General features: G+C 47.4%; 1 protein-coding gene across 2 annotated transcripts in view; it reads right to left on the bottom strand.

Moving 5' to 3' along the window:
* The window catches only part of WWC2 (WW and C2 domain containing 2), a 136,365-nt gene that overhangs the window by 17,411 nt on the left and 99,759 nt on the right, over positions 1-19,195 (bottom strand). For both annotated transcript variants that reach the window (XM_081521964.1, XM_081521965.1), the window contains 9 exons: positions 17,661-17,903; positions 12,810-12,899; positions 11,050-11,672; positions 8,489-8,618; positions 7,337-7,417; positions 7,158-7,244; positions 5,479-5,671; positions 4,045-4,209; positions 1,145-1,263 (listed from right to left, as the gene is read on the bottom strand). In XM_081521964.1, the coding sequence (XP_081378090.1) occupies positions 1,145-1,263; positions 4,045-4,209; positions 5,479-5,671; positions 7,158-7,244; positions 7,337-7,417; positions 8,489-8,618; positions 11,050-11,672; positions 12,810-12,899; positions 17,661-17,903 (1,731 nt within the window). The remainder of the gene's footprint in view (positions 1-1,144; positions 1,264-4,044; positions 4,210-5,478; positions 5,672-7,157; positions 7,245-7,336; positions 7,418-8,488; positions 8,619-11,049; positions 11,673-12,809; positions 12,900-17,660; positions 17,904-19,195) is intronic.

The raw sequence follows: 19,195 nt of genomic DNA on the forward strand, positions 1-19,195 counted from the left end.
TTTTCGATCTTCGTCGAGGCGTACAGGACCTTCAGTTGCAGCATGCGGGATCTAGCTCTCTGACCAGGGGTCGAACCTAAGCTCCCTGTGTTGGGAGCACAGAGTCTTGGCCACTGGGCCACCAGGAAAGACCCTCTAAGTGTTTTTTTTTGAAATGTGTGTGAAACAAGTTGCACCTTATATATGCAAGGTATTTAAAGATACGATGAACCTCATAATCACTCTCATACTTACTTTTTTTTGCAGTGCTCTGATTTTTATTCACTATAAAGGACTTTTGATAAGAACAAGGTATATCTGTACCTTTTTACGTCACTGTAGTAAGCTGCTTCCTTCAAATGTCCACAATTTTGTTATTTATATCTTTGTTACTCCAAGTTTGTAAAGTCTTGTATATACACACACATACACACAAATGCTGCTACATATGTATGTATATGTAAATATATGTTGTGAGTAGTTCAAACATAACAGTGTAACAATACATACAAAATTAGTCCAAATGATTTTACACATGTACTAAAAAAACCTGACACCTTCACTAAAAAATGTTTTTAGAGAAAACAATGCAAACCCGGAAACACAGTTCTTTATATGTATGTGAATCTAGACAAAGGCTATAATAACTTTTGTTTAAAAAAAAAAAATCAAGGTATGAAAAATGAGAAGGAAACAGTAAAAGAAGGTGAAAAGTGGCAACAAACAGAAAAGTAACCACTCAGAAGCTGTTTTCTAAAAATCTATTTTAAACTACCAGAGCCTAAATGGTGCTTCCAGTAGTTTACAGAAAAAGAGTCGGTTTTTAAATTTATCTATGACTCTGTAATAAACTGTGATATCTTTCAAAATAGTTTAGACTTTTTGAACAAGAAAAGCTCAGGAAGCAGGGTCAAAATTACTGAGGTAAGAACAGACAATCTTGCTCACATGTTAGTAACTCTGCCCACAGTCTCATCATTACTTTTTCAACTCTCTAACACCAAGGAGCGGCTTTTCCTGGGGGCCACTCTCTGAAGCTGCGTTACTTTCTATTAATTCCATAACAAGATCTAAACCCATGAAGGTGTCCCTCAAAGTGTCTTCTGAGAAACTAAACACACCCTCTTTGAGATCCCAGGAGCAAAGTGAAATAACTCTTATTTACCAGTCTCCGTCTGGACCTCTGTGCTCTTCTTCCTGCCCTGGTTCTTCTTCTTGGGCTAATTCTTGTTCCACAGCCAACAGCTCAGCTGATGTTCTTGCAAGTAAGGCTGACACCGCATCCTGGAGAAGGTACAACATAGGGCAATTACCACCGTAAACTTCAGGAATGATTTAGAAACTTATCATATGGGACTTAGGCTTCTAGTTGTGGAGAAGGAAGCATGAGACTCACTTCTCTCGCTGAGAACAAATATGAAAGCTGAACACAATAAAAGAAAAAACAAAAAACTCCAGCTGTTTCAAAGCAACGAGGAGCAACAAAGGCAGTTAGGACTCAAGGGCGAAGATCCCAGGGAGGAGGGGACTGTAAGGAAATGAACGCCACTCTTTTGGGGGATGTGTCTCAATGCCAGCAGTGAGGCACACAGATGCCCAGCTGTGGTTGCCCGGGACTGTGGCAGTGATGGGAGGATGCACAGATGAAACAGAGCTGAGGACAAGGTAGTCCGCCTATGAGGAGTCAGGGAAAATAAACTGTGAAGTGGGCCCAATATTCTGTACAATATTCCTATCGAGACCTCTGACCCCGCCTAAGCCGCATAGGTGCAGAATGAGAAGCTGAGAAAGCAAAATCAGCTGCTAGGAGGCTGAACGGTAAGCAGATATTTCGGTTGCCTCATGGTCCTAGGAAGAGAATAACTGGAATTCAGGTCCCTCAAGTGATCCAGGTGTGCTGTCCATGTTGTCATCTGTCTTCCAGAAGGATATTGGATCATCTCTGGGGGAAGCTACCCACCAGATCCTCTGCACTCCATACATAACATCCAGCACCCCACGACTGAAAGCCAAGAAGAATGACCGGCAAAAGAAGCAGACCCATAGGTGATCCACATGCTGCAGTTATTTAGAGAAGAAAGTAAAATTGTTGTAATTAATATGTTCAAGAAAATGGATGAAAACAATGGAGAAATGAATTAGAATAAACACAAAGAAAAACACATGAGCACACCTGAGTGAAACTGCTGGAAACCAAAGAAAAAGAGGAAATTTTACAAGCAGTGGAAGAAAAAAGGTGTAATTCCTTTTAAGGATCAACAATTAGCCTGTCCTCCAGCAGCTGAACAGAATCAATGGATGCCAGATGACAACAAAACATTGTTTTCAATGTGTCCAGAGCAATAATCGCTCACTGAGAATTCTGAATATGCAGGAAAAAGAGTCCTTCACAAATGAAATTGAAAGAATATGTCATCAGACCTGTACTAAAAGAAACACTAACGGAAATTCTCCAGGCAGAAGGAGAATGACCTGAATTGGAAGCACAATAATGCAGAAAGGAAAAGAAAGGCTAAAGGTTATAGGGAAATCTGAATAAATGCTAATTGTCAATAAAACAATGATAATAATGTGTTGTGGGATTTAAAATAACTGTAACTAAAATATATCCGGTAATTGCACAGGAGGAGGAAAGAGAATCATGAAGTAAAAGAAAAGCCTTTAAAAATCTTTGTACCATCTGCAAAAAAGCAAAAAGCATTAATTTAACACAGTTTCTAATAAGTCAAGGATGCATGCTGTAATCATCAGGGAAATAGCAAAAAAGAAAAGACTGTAGTACTAATTAATGATTTGATAGAAAGAAAAATCTAAGTTTAAAAACACTTGGTTAATCCAAAATAAGGGGAAAAAAAGGACTAAAAAGGAACAAAGAGTAAGATGAAAGGTTCAAAGCCAAATATATCAATAATAGCATCAAGTGCAAATAAATATTTCAATTAAAAGAAGATTTTAAAACTGGATAAGACATCAAAACCAACTAAGTACTGCTTGCCAGTGAAAGATTTTAAATATAAGAACTCATAAAGGTTGAAAGTAAAAGAATAATAAAAGATAAACCATGCAAATGCTAACCAAAAAAAACTGATATAAGTTTATTAATATCAGACAATATTTATTGCTATTAGCAATAAGGAGGGATAATTTATAATGATAAAAGGGTCAGTTGAACAGAAAGATAAAATACAATGCTAAATTTATATTCATCTAATAACCCCGATCCAAAATACATAAAGCAAAGACTGACAGAATTGAAGGAAGAAACAGTCATCTATAGTCATAAGCTGGAGATTTTACTGTACCTTTAAACAGTGATAAAATTAGCAAATTGAAAAATCAGCAAATGCAGAAGATTTGAAAAGCAAAATTAACAAAGGTGACCTGCAGAAAATACATCCTTTTTAAGAGTACATGGAATTTATAGTAAAACTGAACACATGCTAAGCCATAAAGCAAGTCTCAGTATTCTTTATGATGGACTATATGTAAAAACATGCATTAGATACACCACAATTCAGTCTGCTTTATTCCAGGAATCTGAAACAGATTTAGGATTCAAAAGTCAATCAATGTATAATCCACTACATTAAGAGAATAAAAGAAAACAGCCATGTAATCATCTTAGGAGATACAGTAAAAATGCTTGATAAAATTCAATATCCACACATAATAAAACCCTTAGCAAACTAGAAAGAGAAGGAAACTTCCTTAATCTGATAGCAATTATCTATAAATCGCCTCAGAAAAAATCATTCTAAATGATGGATTCTTGAAAGACTTCACTTTGAAAAAGCCTAGTATTGTAGACAGAGATAGACAACTAAGCCAACAGAAGAGAACAGAAAGTTCAGGGACAGGCTAACACATGCAGAAGTCATCTGACGTAGGATACAAGCTGACGCTGCAGTGCAGTTAGGGAAGATGTATTTTCAACAAATAATCCTGGGTCAATTGGCTATCACATGGATAAAAAAAGAAATGACCCTGACCTCTACCTCAAAGCCTACACAAAGATTAATCTCAGATGGACTGCAGACCTAAGTGTCTCAATAAGACTTGACTCACCAAGTCTACGGAATCCACGAGCGGCTGGTTTGGTTGAAATACCGAGTCCTCGGTCTCCTCTTCGTTCTTCTTGCAGGGCATTTGCTTTGAAGGAAGCAGGTTATACCACAGAGTGAAAATCTCATTGGAAAAGGGTAAGTCCGCCAGGCTGATCTGAGTTCCCGCCTGTGTGAAAGGGAAGAAAAAAAGGAAAAAAAAAAGAGAGAGAGAGAGAAAATGAAATGTTTTAATTCATATTTGCTCCCTCTAATATAATGAAGATTATTGGACAAGCTTGTTTTAGGGGAAAAAATACTCATGATGCAATACTCATGATACAAAGCATTGGTGGATTTCTTTTTTTAAACCTGGAGATGTCTTATATTTTCAGGTGTGACTAAGTAAGAAATGTAAAAAAAAAAAAAAAATGCAGTTGACTCTTGAACACCATGAGGGTTAGGGGGGCCGACAACACTCCCCACTCTGCTGTTGAAAATCCACGTCTAACTTTACAGTTGGCCCCATATTCAAGGTTCCACAGCCTCAGACTCAACCAACCACAGATTATGTAGCATTATGGCACGAATTTAGTAGGAAAAAAAATAATTCTGTGGGTAAGTGGACCTCCAAAGAATCCCAGGGTTGGTTTTTAGATTGGGGTTACAGCTGAACTCATGGGTTTCAACTAGAGACTGCACCGCTTCCTGAAAACCTGGGTACACCTCTAGACACCTGCATCTGAACACCCTGCGCAACTCTACTGGGATGTAACGACGTTGTGGTCATCGTACACAACAGTGGGTGAACCTGCTCTTAGTGACTTATGAAGTCTTCTGTGTTGGCATGCAAGTATCCTATTGCTCTGATCAGTCACGCTGAAGTCTTCCTACAAGCTCTAACCCCATCACTGGGAGAACGTGCTGAAGTAAGGAACTTTACTCAGTGTGCTGCTTAAATTAAATTTGAACAGTGAACTAGGGGTGGGATGTCCTTTTGATATCTATCCATATTCATGAGCTGTGTGACCTTGGACACATGGCCCCTCTAAGGAGTTCCTCATCTGCAAATGTCATCATACCGTTTCCCTAAGAGTGTGGAGGGGATGAGTGAGATAATGTATGTAAAGCGCCCAGCACCGGGCTCATATTGGGAATAAATAAGCATACTCTACAGTGGTGGTCATAACAAAGGCCAAAGTTCTTTATCCAAAGGTTAGAAATAAAGAACTCGATTTTACAGAGGATCACAATTGCTAAGCGAATCAGAAAGGTCTGAAATAAAGAGAACGGAAAGCAGAAATCAAGACTTCAGACAAAAAAATGAAGCCACCACTGGGCTATATTGGAGACACTGGGCAGACGGGCAGTAGTTTCCAGGCTGGCAGAATGGCAGCTGGAAAAGGGACTCTCAGCACGTCCAGTAGTGTGATCTGAAGGTCGAAACGAGAAGTCCTACCAGGCACTCCTCCCTGCGGTGCTTCCCGACGGAGCACAGGTCCACCCTCAGGGTCTTCTGCTGCAGGGCAGTCTGGGAGACGGCCACTCTGAACACATCACTGAACAGCAGGGACTCCGCAGCTGGGTGCACTTTCGTTCGAAACAGACAGCTGACGTCACTCGAGGAGGGAAGCAGAGCAACCCGGAAATACCTGCAAAGAGCAAGGATGAAATGGATTCACCGGTTCAACGATCTTGGATTCGCAGCAGGTGTCTGAAGCGATCCTGCCGGGAGAGGAGCATCGGGGGACACCGACTTCATCACCAACCCCAGGCCTGCAGCCGGCACGGTCATCATCGTCATGCTCAGGGGCTTGGAGGCTCTGCTCCTGACATGTCAGTGCCCCCGGCATCCTGGATCATGCCAGGGCGAGCCTGCCCCCCGCCCTGGGGCTCCAGCAAAGGCCCTGGGTAGGGAAGTGAGGGGGACGAAGACCTGGGACAGACGGATTTACATCCTGCCTGCCCGCGTCTGGCCGATTCTACAGTGACCGCCATCTGAACCTGGGAAAGTGGGGACACCAAGTAGACACGGGTGACTTTGTCCCAAAGAAAACTCATCCTGTGTATTAGACAAGAAACGCTGATGGTCATTCCTTAGGGATGGGACGCCTTGTCCTTCCAGAGGAAAAGAAATACTAAGGAGCATACAGTTATGACAATTTAAGAGAGGTGAATTTTTTAACAGCTCAAAAAATCACTGCCTTGCATCTCAGAAGTCTCAGATATGATAAACGGTTTTATGGTTTGTCAAATTCAGAGGCAGAGTCTGACAAAAACAGTACCTCTACCACCACTTTCAAGGGAGTTTTCTGAGCGCCTATTACATGAGGACCCACAGTTCCTATAAACAGCATGAGGTATCTTCTGTTAAATTCCCAGAAACAGAGTATCCATTAAATCCATCCCCACCGCCCCATTTCCAGGCTTTCTAATTCATATTCTAAAGAGCATCCTTCTCCAATGATAAAAAGTATAAGTTCACGCGAAGAACTGAGGAAGGCCGTATTATGTTTGTATTTTGTATTGACACCGATTACGGGGACTCAGCATGAAAAACCTGGTGGACCCTGGGCCGCAGCCGTTAAGGCTGGAGATGAAGAAGGAGAAATCGTCTTTCCCTGCCTTCCTGTTGCTGTTGTTCGGTCACTGAGTCGTGTCCGACTCCTTGTGACCCCGTGGACTGCAGCACGCCAGGCTCCCCTGTGCTCCACCACCTCCCGGAGTTTGCTCAAAACTCATATCCATTGAGTCGGTGATGCCATCCAACCATGTCATCCTCTGTCTCCCCCTTCTCCTTTTGCCTTCAGTTGGGAGGGGGAAGTCACCGACAGAATCATCAGCCAGGCATCCCTGAACACTACTGATGGGTACCCCCAACCTCAGTGCTGGGAGGCAGGCTCCTGGGGTGATGGAGCCACCCCCTTAAGCCCCCACCTCGCTGCCCCGTTCGTAAAACCAAAGGAGCGGGTGAGTCCACCCACATCAGCCCCTCTTCGTCTCTATCTAGAGCTCATGAAGGCATGACCAGCCCTCCCATATCTTTCTCCGTGTCTCCACTTGGATGAATTGCTAGATGTAAAATTCTCACTCGGGAGTTGGAAGTTCTTCGATTTGTTCTCCAGCGATTTCACTTACACTTTTGACGAGTGAGGTATCAGGAAGGCATGAAGGTTTCGGAGTTGTGCTACAATCACCATGAAGCTCGCCCTTTTGGCATTGTATCTGTTCAGAGAGAAGGGGATGAGGTGAGGCAGGGCACACGCCACTCGCCGGCGCGCGGAGGCGGGCAGCCGCCCTTCCGGAGGCGTCCTCACCTCAGCCCGATCTGCACCTGCGCCGTCTCCATGACCGCGGCCTCCTCCTCGCTGTACGGCGCGTCCTCGACCTCACTGGGCCTGCGGGCGGGGCGACGGCAGGCGCGGGTGAGCATTTGTGAACCGGGACACGCGGAGCCGTGGTCGCTGTCTGCGTGCGTGTGTGCTCAGTCGCTTCACTCGTATCTGACTCTTTGCGACCCCACGGACTGTAGGCCCCCCAGGCTCCTCTGTGCGTGGGATTCTCCAGGCAAGAATACTGGTGTGGGTTGCCATGCCCTCCTCCAGGGGATCTTCCCGACCCAGGGATCGAACCCGCGTCTCTTCTGTCTCCCTGCACTGGCAGGCGGATTCTTCACCACTAGCGCCACCTGGGAACTGTCTGCCCCTCACTGATTCTGAATGAAAACCTGAACTAATGGCACTCCTGGACTGGCCCGTGGGCCTGACCCCAGTGCAAGCTCGCTCTTTCAAATCTGGCTTCCCCTCATCAGGGGGACTCTGCACCTGGGCCCCGAGGGGGAGGCCTGCCTGGTGACTGGCTTTCCCACGGCTCCCCAGGACGTGCCGCACCCTGGAGACCGGGCTGCCCGAAATCTGCACACACGGAGATGCTCCGTGCACCAAATAGGCTCTGGGCGGCCGCTGCGGCGTGCCCAGGAAGTCAAGCTTGCGGGATTTCCCTGGTGGTCCAGTGGGTAAGAATCTACCTTCCGGCGCAGGGGACATGGGTGTGACTCCTGGTCTGAGAACCCAGATCAACACGCCTCAGAGAAACTAAGCCCTTGCATCAACACGCTTCAGAGAAACTAAACCCTGCACCACAGCTAGACGGAAGTCTGGGTGCCGAAGCTAGAGAAGCCCACAAACCCCAGTGGAGATCCCCAGTGCTGCAACTGAGACCCGACACAAAGAAATAAATTAAAAAAAATCGCATGTACATCTCTAAGAGGTTCAGCTGATGAGCACATCAACCTGTTCCTCACTTCCCTGCCAGTGGGATGCTGCCAGCACCCCTGACCTTCTCAGGCCTGCCCCTGCTTTAATGCCTAGAGCCCTTCCCACTGCAGCGAGTGGACCGAGGGCAGGGCGCTCCGGCCGGTCACCCACGTGCCCAGAGGCGTGCAGCAGCCGCTTGGGCTGGGTCCTTACTGTTTCACGAATGCTTCGTAGACCCCGCTGTCCCCAGCCACCGACTCATCCGAGACCGCAGCCGACACGCAGGCGGTCTTCTCCCCCAACAAGTGGATTCCTCTTCTTCTTGGTAACGATTTTTCCACATCTAGGGAGGGGAGAGTGACGGCAGCCATTGGGATTTCTTCTTAGGAAAAGTTAAGTCTAACACACACACACACACACACACATGCATGCACGCACACACATGGTTTGGTTCTGAGAAAACCAAAATAAAATTTCCACTGACAATCAAGGATGTTACTATTCAAATCAACAGAAGTGGATGATTCTAGGCGCTATGACTTACAAAATCCTGGGATGCTCGTTATTTTGGTCATTATTTGAGAAAGAATCCGGTGTTCCCCTGTCCCGGGATATTTTAAGGGGAGGGATCAATGGCACACACTCTCCCGGGCCCCCTGCCTCCCTCGTCTTGGTGTTCACTACAGATGCCACGGTTGGGGCTAAGAAGCTGCCTGCCTCCCTCAAGTGTTGGAGAAGTTTCTATAACAGCTTCTGGCGCTCAATGGAAGAAGCGTCTCTGCCTCTTTGGATCGCCCCATCTCTCCAGTCTCCATCTCCCCAGCTGCTGCTCTAATAGAAGTTACAGGGGAAATGTCTTTGACTTACAGAATTCCTCATTGGCTAAATACCATTAAAAACTATGAGTGACTGAATCCTCACCGACTCCTGCTTAACTTTTCTCTCTGACTCATATTCATGGCTGGGTGTCCTGCGGAGAGCCGGCAGCCTTGTCTGAAGCTGCGCTCCCATGTGATAAGCTGTGAGCCCGGGGTGTGCTTTCATCCTCGGGCTGGCGGAGAGCAGGGATCCATGCTGGTATACATTTCGCCCCCCTTCTGAGTCGTGACTTTACATCTGGTTAAGATGTTTAAGTCTTGAGGATCTAAATTCCGGATTGATGGCTGCCTTTCCCTTTTTATTTCTGGCAGGGGGAATGCTCCTTCCTTGATGATGGAGTGCCTTCTCTTCGCCCACCCCTCCTTCATGAGGGGTGAAGGTGATGACATGATTTATTGATTACCTCCAGGAATAACCACAGCAGCCTGAAATTGACTTTGATGGTGACAGAGACTGACTACGGAAGGGCTTCGGAGGTATTCCGACTTGATTTCCGCCATCCAGCGGAGACAGGACAAAATGCTCAGGAACTGTAAGGTCCTTTAGGCCCAGAGCACAGGAGAAAGGCACAAAACCCACTCCTCTTTCTTCCCTCTCTTTTGCTTTCTCTTCCTTTCGTAGATGTCAGTGGTTTGTGGTAGGAACTGGGTTTGGCAGAGTTTGCGTTGCTCAGCGTCATGGGGGTGATACTAACTCCCGTGAGCTGCACTCGGAGCGCCAGGCACGGCTGGTGCTTCTGATGCATTGTGAGAGCATCAACCTTCCCAGCACCCCACGAGGAAGATACCGTCTTGCCCCCACCTTGCAGGTGAGGAACAAGGAGCCTGAGAGATGGGGCAACGTGCTCGCTGGAACTGAGGGGCCCCTGAGATGCGAGTGCAGGCTGGGCTGGCTCCAGGGGGTGCTGTGCCCCAGTGCCACACACCGCACACCTTCCCGGGGGCAGGCACGAGGCCCCGCAGCAGGTCTCTGCTTTGCTGGAGCCATTCTGTAAACACTGCTTTGGTGCTCATTTTCTTTGCGGCTAATTATTTCCATAACACGTCACTTGCAGCTTTGGCACCCGCCGGGCAAGCGGCACACGAACCACGCAGCATCTCTGTCTGTGCCCCAGGTGCTGGAGTCTCTTTCTCATTGTGTTCGGGGCGGGCTCCTCAGACCATAGCTGTAATCACCTGCCAACCAAGGTGCACGCCATCCTGGGATCTTTACAACCACATCTGCTGTATTAAAAGCTCCAGCCTCGCAAAGGCAAGCAATCAAAGCGTATTAGATTCCCTCTCTGAGCTCAGATGCAGGAGTGGGAACTCAACCCCACGGCAACTAGCACAGCAGCCAGAAGGTGGCAGGGCGACACCGCAGGCTGGGACCGCTTTCTCCAAATTAACTCTCCGCAGAAAAGGGAGAGTCTGGTATGAAACAGAAACTGTATTTATACAGAATTCCCATAGCAATCTAAACACTGAACCTTGGTACTAATTAGCTGCTATGCTAATTGCCTTGGTTTGAATCTGTTTTAGGCCAACTTTGAAATAAAAAAAAAAGTCCTCTTCCCCACCTCACTATTTCACAAACAGACCCTTATCTGGAAGCCTGAAGAATGTTCACAAAGTATGTCCCTAGGCAGCTGCAGGACACAGCAAGGTTCCAGATGACATAATGGACATTTAACGGTTAAATCTATTAAATACGGAAGGCGATTTGTACTTGATGAGAAAAAAAAATGTGCAAGTTATAGCAATAAATGTTCTTTCCCAAATGAAGCCAAAATGAAAAAATAGCAGCAGAAAGAGAAGGGGGACATGTACCAATACTTGCTCCCATGGAAAAAGTAACCTCTCCTCACCCTTTAAGATGGTTTAGAGGGGGGAGCTCAGAGCGGGGTCTCCGTGTACCTGTGGGCCCCTCGTACAGCGGCTCCTGAGCACCCTCGCCGAGCTCCTTGTTCTCGTCCAGCAGAGACGGGGGCGCGCCTCCTGGGTCAGTGTCCAGCAGCAGCTGATGTTCTCCGAGGCTGATGTCTGCAAAGTGGCTGCTCAGCTCGCAGTCCTCAAAGTCAGCAGAGAACTGGTGGAGGGGGCCGTCGTGCGGAGACATGGGGAACGTGCCTTCCAAGACCAGGGGGGAGCCGGGCGGGGACAGGGAGGACAGGGAGGACCTCGAGGACAGGGACGTCACGGACTTGGGGGCCTCGGCCAGGGGGGTGGGGTGGCCTGGGGCTGCGGCCGCCGCGCCCCCGGGACCACTCTGGCCAGGCTGGCTGGGGGACTTGGCCACCTCGTGTTCGTGGATGGTGGTGATGGGGCCGGAAGGCATGTAGCCGCCTTTCTCCTGCAGGAGGAAGTCCAGTTTGTACTGATAATCCGCGTCCAGCTGGTCGCCCTGGCTGGTGTAGTAGAGTTCGCTGGAGCTGAGGGAGTTGAGCGACCCCCTGCTGGACGTGTTCAGGGACCCTCGGCTGGAGGCCAGGGAGCCCAGGCTGCTTCCGGAGGACATGGACAGGGTGCTGGCGGAGAGGCTGGGAGAGGAAGGCGCACAGTGAGAATGCGGACGTGGGCTTCCCTGATGGCTCAGCGGTAAAGACCCCACCTGCTGAGCAGCAACTCAGCCCGTGCACCACAGCTGCTGAGCCTGTGCTCTAGAGCCCGGGAACTGCCAGCTACGGAAGCCCACGCACCCTGGAGCCTGTGCTCAGCGACAAGAGATGCCACTGCCATGAGAAGCCCAAGCGCAGCAACTAGAGAGGGGCCTCTGCTCGCCACAACTGGAGAAAAGCCTGTACAGCGACGAAAAACCAGCGCAGCCAAAATAAATAAAACTTAAAAAACAAAAACAAAACAAAAAACTTCAAGGATGTGGATGGAAGCCCCTGCTGGCTCCTTTGGCAGAGAGGGAAGGAACCCAGTGATGCCAAAGATCAAGGTCAGTGACCGGGGAAAGGGCACTTGCTGCTACACCACACGTTTCCATGCTTAGTCACAAACGTTTCCAACCCGGCTCTCTAAAGACTCTTTAGAGCAACCCTACTCTTACCAAAAATCATCCTCCTCGTGTAAAAGTTTACAAAAAATTTTAAAAGGGATCAACACTTATTGATAAATCTATCTGCATAAATATCCAGAAGCAACAGTGCAATTAAAAAAATATAAAAATGTGTGTGTGTGTGTGTGTGTGTAAATAGCATAAAGGGTTAATGCAGTGACTTTACTTAAAGAATGAAATCTTTTATTGTGAGAGAGGAAAAGGCCAGCTTCTAAGATGAAGGCTGCCGGGCTCACTCCCCTTCCTCCTCTTTCTGTGTGTATTTTGGAAGTGAATGTGTGGCTATTTTAGGGCAAATATCCCTTTTTAAAAGAAGGGATGATGTGGAGAAATGTGTTCTTTTCTTAAGTACGTCCTGATCATTCAAATGTATCTTCTTCCCAACACATTGCAAACAGATTCCTAACAGGACCTTGTGGTTCATGAAAGCAAACAAACAAACAAATCTCTCCAACTTTAAATTTGGTTATCCAGGTTTTAACTGTACTAGTGTAACTATTTTCTTACTTTTAAGTCATCAAAAATAAAGAGGAGGTAATTAATTGAAGCAGAATTGCAACATGCCTGAATGTAGCCAAGAAAAATTTTCCCTTCAAGAACCAAACAGGCTTACTTTTTAAGTTGTGAATGCAAATACGTAGTTAATTTAGTAGTTTCTTCAAGTTTCTGTAGTAGCTCTTTCCTTCGCTCTTCCAATTTCAATCTAGACAAAAAAGAGAGAAATAAATTTATTTTCACATAAACGACGATAAGCATGGAAACTGAAGGGAAAATAAAAAGATTCTTATTATTTTTCCTTGTGAAATTCAAATGAACTCGACAAGAGAAAACAGAACAACCCATCAGAAGGAAAGTGGGCAAAGCCATCCATAGCCACTGAGTGAAGGGGGAGAGATGTCTGAGTGGCCAGTGTTACTAGAACTTGCAGAATTCTGGTATTCTAACATTTTCTTAAATGAGTAAAAAAACCTCACTCTCACAAATTAGGGAAAGACAGTGGGGAGGAAAAGAAAACAAAAGAGATGAACAAAGATTAAGGATCCTTCTGCAGGCTTGTGACTTCTGCTTCTGCTACTAAACATCTGACAACAATAACAGGGAATTAGGAAAGATCATCTGAGCACTGAATTTGGTAACAACTGTTCTGAAACCACATTCAGTGACAAGAATTCCAGCCTCATTTTGATGAGAATTCTGGTGATTAAGAAACAAATTAGTCCAGTGTCCATATTGCCAGTGTGAGCTAATTTGGGCTTAACCCTTTGAGCAAGCAAATGACATAAAAGTGATTTCCGTCGACAGCACCTCTCATCACCTGCAACTGGATTTTCATGAAATTTAATCTACATTCAGCTGAACAAGTTTTTATGAGATGGAAAAAAAAAAAACCCTGAGTATTATGGAATTGTGTACTTGAGTAAACCATTTTAAAACACATCAAGCATACTGTCTACATCAGGGTCTTTAGACATCATTGGAAAGAGCAGAAGGGGACCCAGGAAACCACCACGGTTTCCAGTCTGCTTACTGGCGTGTCCTTACAGCAAGTCACCTAACCGTGGCTCTTGACTTCCTCATCTGTAAAATGGTGATTATAATCCTACCGCGTCCACCTGCTAAGGCTGTGCAAGGGATCAAACGGAGCCATGTGCGTGAAAGAACTCCGCAGACATCAAAACCAATCTCCCGTGTTCAGAGCCTCAGCACGTCCTGCAAGGTGCCGATACACAAATTAGCTACTTTTCTTTGCAGAAAAAGAAAGCTTCCCTAATTTTTCAACGTCTTTGAAATCCTATGTACATTTTAGGCAGCAAGGAAACATGCCCATATTTTATTTATAGATATCTATCCTTTGATGCATCACCAACATGATTTCACTCTGTGTTAAAATTAAAAAAAAAAAGTAACTCTTGTCATTTTGTTTAGTACTTCAAAGGGTGATAAATTCTTAATTCACAGCTTTCACAGGTGTATTTTGAAAAGGAGTACGGTCCCTATTCTTTTTTTTAATCTCATAAATATAAACAAAAACAAGGAAAAATATTAATTCAAAGTAGATGAACTGAATTAGAAGGTATACAAAGGTCTGGAGAAAGTCCTTCAATTTACCTGATACAGAAGCAGCACTTTTGAGGTAAGTTTTAAAAATAAGTGTCACCCACACACGAAGGTTTTCTTGTGTGTTAAAAAGCAGAGACGTGACTTTGCCAACAAAGGTCCATCTAGTCAAAGCTATGGTTTTTCCAGTGGTCACGTACGGATGTGAGAGTTGGACTACAAGGAAAGCTGAGTGCAGAAGAATTGATGCTTTTGAACTGTGGTGTTGGAGAAGACTCTTGAGAGTCCCTTGGACTGCAACGAGATCCAACCAGTCCATCCTAAAGGAAATCAGTCCTGGGTGTTCATTGGAAGGACTGATGTTGAAGCTGAAACTCCAATACTTTGGCCACCTGATGTGAAGAGCTGACTCATTTGAAAAGACCCTGATGTTGGGAAAGATTGGAGGCAGGAGGAGAAGGGGACGACAGAGGATGAGGTGGTTGGATGGCATCACAGACTCAATGGACATGAGTTTGAGTAAACTCCAAGAGTTGGTGATGGACAGGGAGGCCTGGTGTGCTGCAGTCTATGGGGTCACAAAGAGTCAGACATGACTGAGCGACTGAACTGAACTGAAGAAGGCTTCAGTGCGACAGTGTGTATCATGCTGAAATTTAAATTCGAAGCTTTCCTGTCCTGGTCAGTCATGTTTGATGGTCCCCATGTCCTCCCCTGATGATGGCTCAGGTGCTGCTCTTCTGGACCCTTTGTGGTTCCCTTGAACCCCTGAGGCCTGGCCTGTGTCCCCCCACTGGACCCCAAGCTCCCGGAGGGCAGGCCCCGGCTCTTTCTCCCCATTCCACCCAGGCTGCCTGGAGAGCCCGGGACCCCCTCCCAGGCCCCGTCCGGCAGGTGTCTAGGTAACAGGTCGCTGGGAGAAGCTTAATGAAGGCCCCAAGAGTCACAGAAGCCCCGCCTCCTGTGGCTTCACTGTCCTTGGTCCAGCGCCCCACCTCCTGTCTTTGGTGGGATCAGAGCCTCTCCCGGTGGGAGCTGGTTCCCGGTCTCCTTCCTGGAAAATGACCTCTCCCCCTTCCTCTGTGGTAGGCCCCAAGATGCTGCTCAGGCGTCAGCCCCTGCATGTGGGTGCGCCCTGTCTCCCCTCACCCTTCTCCAGCCCCGGCCCATGGTCCTCCTGAGCAAGAAGGACCTCTTCCATCTGTCCCCAAAGGACCCCTCCCATGGTCCCACGGCTCCACACCACGGCTCAGCTGCCCTTGGCAAGACAAAGGGGCCTTCGTATCCCTCACCTCTGCCCTCAGTGTCCCCAGGGGGAAGGTGTACATCATCTACAGAAGGAACAAGCTCCTTTTCCATAAAAAAAAAAAAAAAAACTCATACCCCTCCCACTTGCTATAAATTTTCTTCAGTGAGTGAGGTGAAAGTCACTCAGTCGTGTCTGACTCTTTGCAACCCCATGGACTGTATAGTCCATGAAATTCTCCAGGCCAGAATACTGGAGTGGGTAGCCATTCCCTTCTCCAGGGGATCTTTCTGACCCAGGGATCGAACCCAGGTCTTGCACATTGCAGGCGGATTCTGTACCAGCTGAGCCACAAGGGAAGCCCTTTTTTTCAGAACCAGTGGCAAAAAATATTCATATAATTAAGAGAGAATGAAGATATCTTGGCAAGACATAAGGCAAAACCCCTAAGAGTTACAAAAAAAGAAGGAGCAATGTTAAGATCTTATCAGCTGTAGGAAAGCGCGGGGTTTAAGGAATTTCAGTAACTGTAAGGAAGGAACAGACAGATGCATAGGAAGGCTTTTTTCATTTGAGAGCTGTTTCTCTTTGCGGGACATCGGTCACACGGAGCATCGCTCCGCTCGATGTGCTTTACGACCACTAGGGGGCGAGCTTGGTCTCCTTGGTCCTGAGAGTCAGTGACCCCCACGGACTGGGGCTGGGGGACTCTGGGGGCTCACACGCCGGCTGAAAATTCATGTGAGTTCTGTGGGCTCCTGCAGAGACCACAAGTCAGTAACGACCCAGAATCTCGCCTGAGAATCTCTTAAATTTTGAAATTTAAGAGACAGAGACACAGACACTCAAGAACATCAAGGGAATTTAGGTTAACAACTGAAGCCCGCCTTCTGACCGTTACGTTTTGTTCCTTTTGGTCTTGCTCAGATGGATCCCTACCTGGCCAGCCTGGCTCACACCTGCCTGCAGGCTGAGCCTGCAGCTTGCACAACTAGAGATGTCAGAGCGGGAGGGGAGGAGACGCAGGGGAGTGAGGAGAAGTATGTAAGACGGTGAAAGGTCGTCATCTGTAAAGGGTCCCCCTGGGTACTTTCTCAAACTCCCGAAAGCTGTGATGCTGCAGCCATGAGCCATCTCCCACAGCACCTTAACTCACGGAGGCCAACGCTCCCCACATGGTCACGGTTAAACAGGAGCTCACGCTAACGCGTGACTAGGAACGTCAGAGGTGTTTTTCCCGGCCCACCACCCCCGCCTTCTCCACCATTCTACTTCTCAAATGCTTTGGTATTATGTCAATACACAACCTTAAACATGTATAGAGGACAAGCGTGCAAGAAGCCAAGAAGTTTAAAAAAATAAAAGAAAAAAAAGTGACTGGATTTCAGGTCACCTGAAAATACGCGAATGTGTTTCTTGCCCTTCATTCTGCTCCTTACCTGTGGGCCTAAAAGATGAGTGTGCGGTGGTTCTAAAGGGCTACCTGGCCTATGGTTGAGACAGGGAAACAGGGGTCTGGGCATCGGTCAGCACGGCCTGGACCCCAGGGGGTGATGGCCTCATAGCAAACCTGCACACAGGAGTCCCCCAGCCTGAGAGTGCAGCTGATCTGCTTACAGAACTGCATTTTTTTTTAGATCAAATGATCAATTTATGCCTTCCCACAGGAAGATCTAAAAATGGCTTAAAGTATTTTCCTTTCTATTCCACCTGCTTCAGATGAGGGTTTCAGCTGACAAAGTCCAAGCGAACGTCTTGTGACCTGTTGAAATATCACAGGGAGCAAGACGTCTTTTCCTTGTGAACTGAAAAGCAATAAACTTTTGCATTCTTGTGAGTAATAAAGCCCAGAGTAGGAAGCTTCAGGCTGCTCTAACAGTCCAGATAATCTCTCTTATCAGAGTGCGTTAGTTTACAGCCACTGTTATCAGACTGCATTCCTGGTTTTCTGTCAACATTCCTTAGTTATTCAACATCTGTCTCAGGCATTTTCATGTTCTCGACAATCTCCGAGGAACCACGGGGCCCAAGGAGAGTGTGCTGCTTTACTGCTCTACGGGGGGAAGTCCCTTCGTGCTGGCTCTCGGCCCACCAAAGGCAGGTGCGTTTGAGATTCCCGGACCAGGGAGGACAGCCCGGGGCCCCGGGCGGGGAACGCACCTCTCGGCCAGGGCCCGGCTGGGCGCGCCCCTCACGGCCAGCAGCTCCTCCTCCAGCCGCTGCCTCTCAGCCTCCAGGCTCTCCAGCTCGTCCTGCGTGCGCCTCTGTGGGGTGACGAACTGCAGCTCCTTCAGAAGCTCTTCCTTCTCGTGGATCAGCATCAGCTTCTCCTTCTCTATGTCCAGCGTCCCAGGCCATGCCTCGCTGTCCAGCTTCGACAGTTCAATTTTCAGGTTGGCCATGCTGAAATAAAACAGGACAACAAAGACTATATAGCACAGGCAACTGGAGTCAGTATCTTCCAATAATCTATGATGGAAAATAATCTGAAAAATCATATGGTGGTGGTTTAGATGCTAAGGTGCGTCTGACTCTTTTGTGATCCCATGGACGGTAGCCCACCAGGCCCCTCTGTCTATCGGATTCTCCAGGCAAGAATACTGGAGTGGGTTGCCATTCCCTTCTCCAGAGGATATTCCCAACCCAGGGATCGAACCCATGTCTTCTGCATTGCAGGCAGATTCTTTTACCATCTGAGCCACTGGGGAAGCCCCCCACCCCCAAAATAATATATGTGTGTATGTATAACTGAATCACCTTGCTGTGCTCCTGAAACATTGTGAGTCAACTGTACTTCCATAAAATATATATATATTATGAAAATAAAATAAGACAAAATAAAATAAAATGGCCGTGCACATTCTAAGAAGTCCCAAAGAGGGGAAAACACTAGGCAGGCTAAGTTTGGGGTTGAACCTCCAGAGGAGCCGTGATGGGATGGTGAGAGGCTGACAGAACCGCAGCCCCCAGTCCAGTCCCTGAGCTGATGCTACGCTTACTTCTCACCCGCCTCATCCTCCCCACCTTTAGAATCCAGGTTACCACACCTACTACCTGAAAAGAAGGATGAAGGTCAAACTACAAATGCTTAAGAAGCAGAGGGCCAGTCAGCCCTGATGTGTGGAGGAACACCTGAGGGCTTTGTTAAAAAAAAAACACAACTCTGGTGAGTGATGCCTTAAATGTCGTGATTCTGGCTCTCTTCCTCTGGGTCGAGATGCTGTCCTTGGGGTACACTGGCAGCAACTGAAGATCAGCCCGTCAGGGGAGGGGAAAAGACAGGGATGGGCCACCCGGAACCACTACCAAGGCAGCCCCCCTCGACGTCCCAGCATCGCCAGCGAACAGCGGGCCGAGCCAGGCCTCCTCCAGCCACGTCCTTCCGGCGGCGCACAGGGAACTCGCTTCCCGCTCAGCGCTATCCGCGGACGCTGCGCCGACCCGTCTTCCTCTGCACATGGCTGGAGGCGGCATCCAGCACAGGCGGTCGAAGCTGCCCTACCTACCAGGGTGGCGGCAGTGCTGGAGCGACGCGGCCAGGAGCGCGGGGAGGAGGAAAACGCAGCCAAGGGACTCCTCCCCAGCTTCATGATTTTGCTGATGCCAGACCTCACCACGTCTAGAGCTTCGTACTCAATGATCAGGTCAACTCCCGATTCAATCAGAATGACCACCTGAATGCAGTAACTTGGTCT

This window comes from Giraffa tippelskirchi, chromosome 8, assembly GCF_054371585.1.
Source record: "Giraffa tippelskirchi isolate mGirTip1 chromosome 8, T2T-mGirTip1v1.2.pri, whole genome shotgun sequence".
NCBI classification, from domain to species: Eukaryota; Metazoa; Chordata; class Mammalia; order Artiodactyla; family Giraffidae; genus Giraffa; species Giraffa tippelskirchi.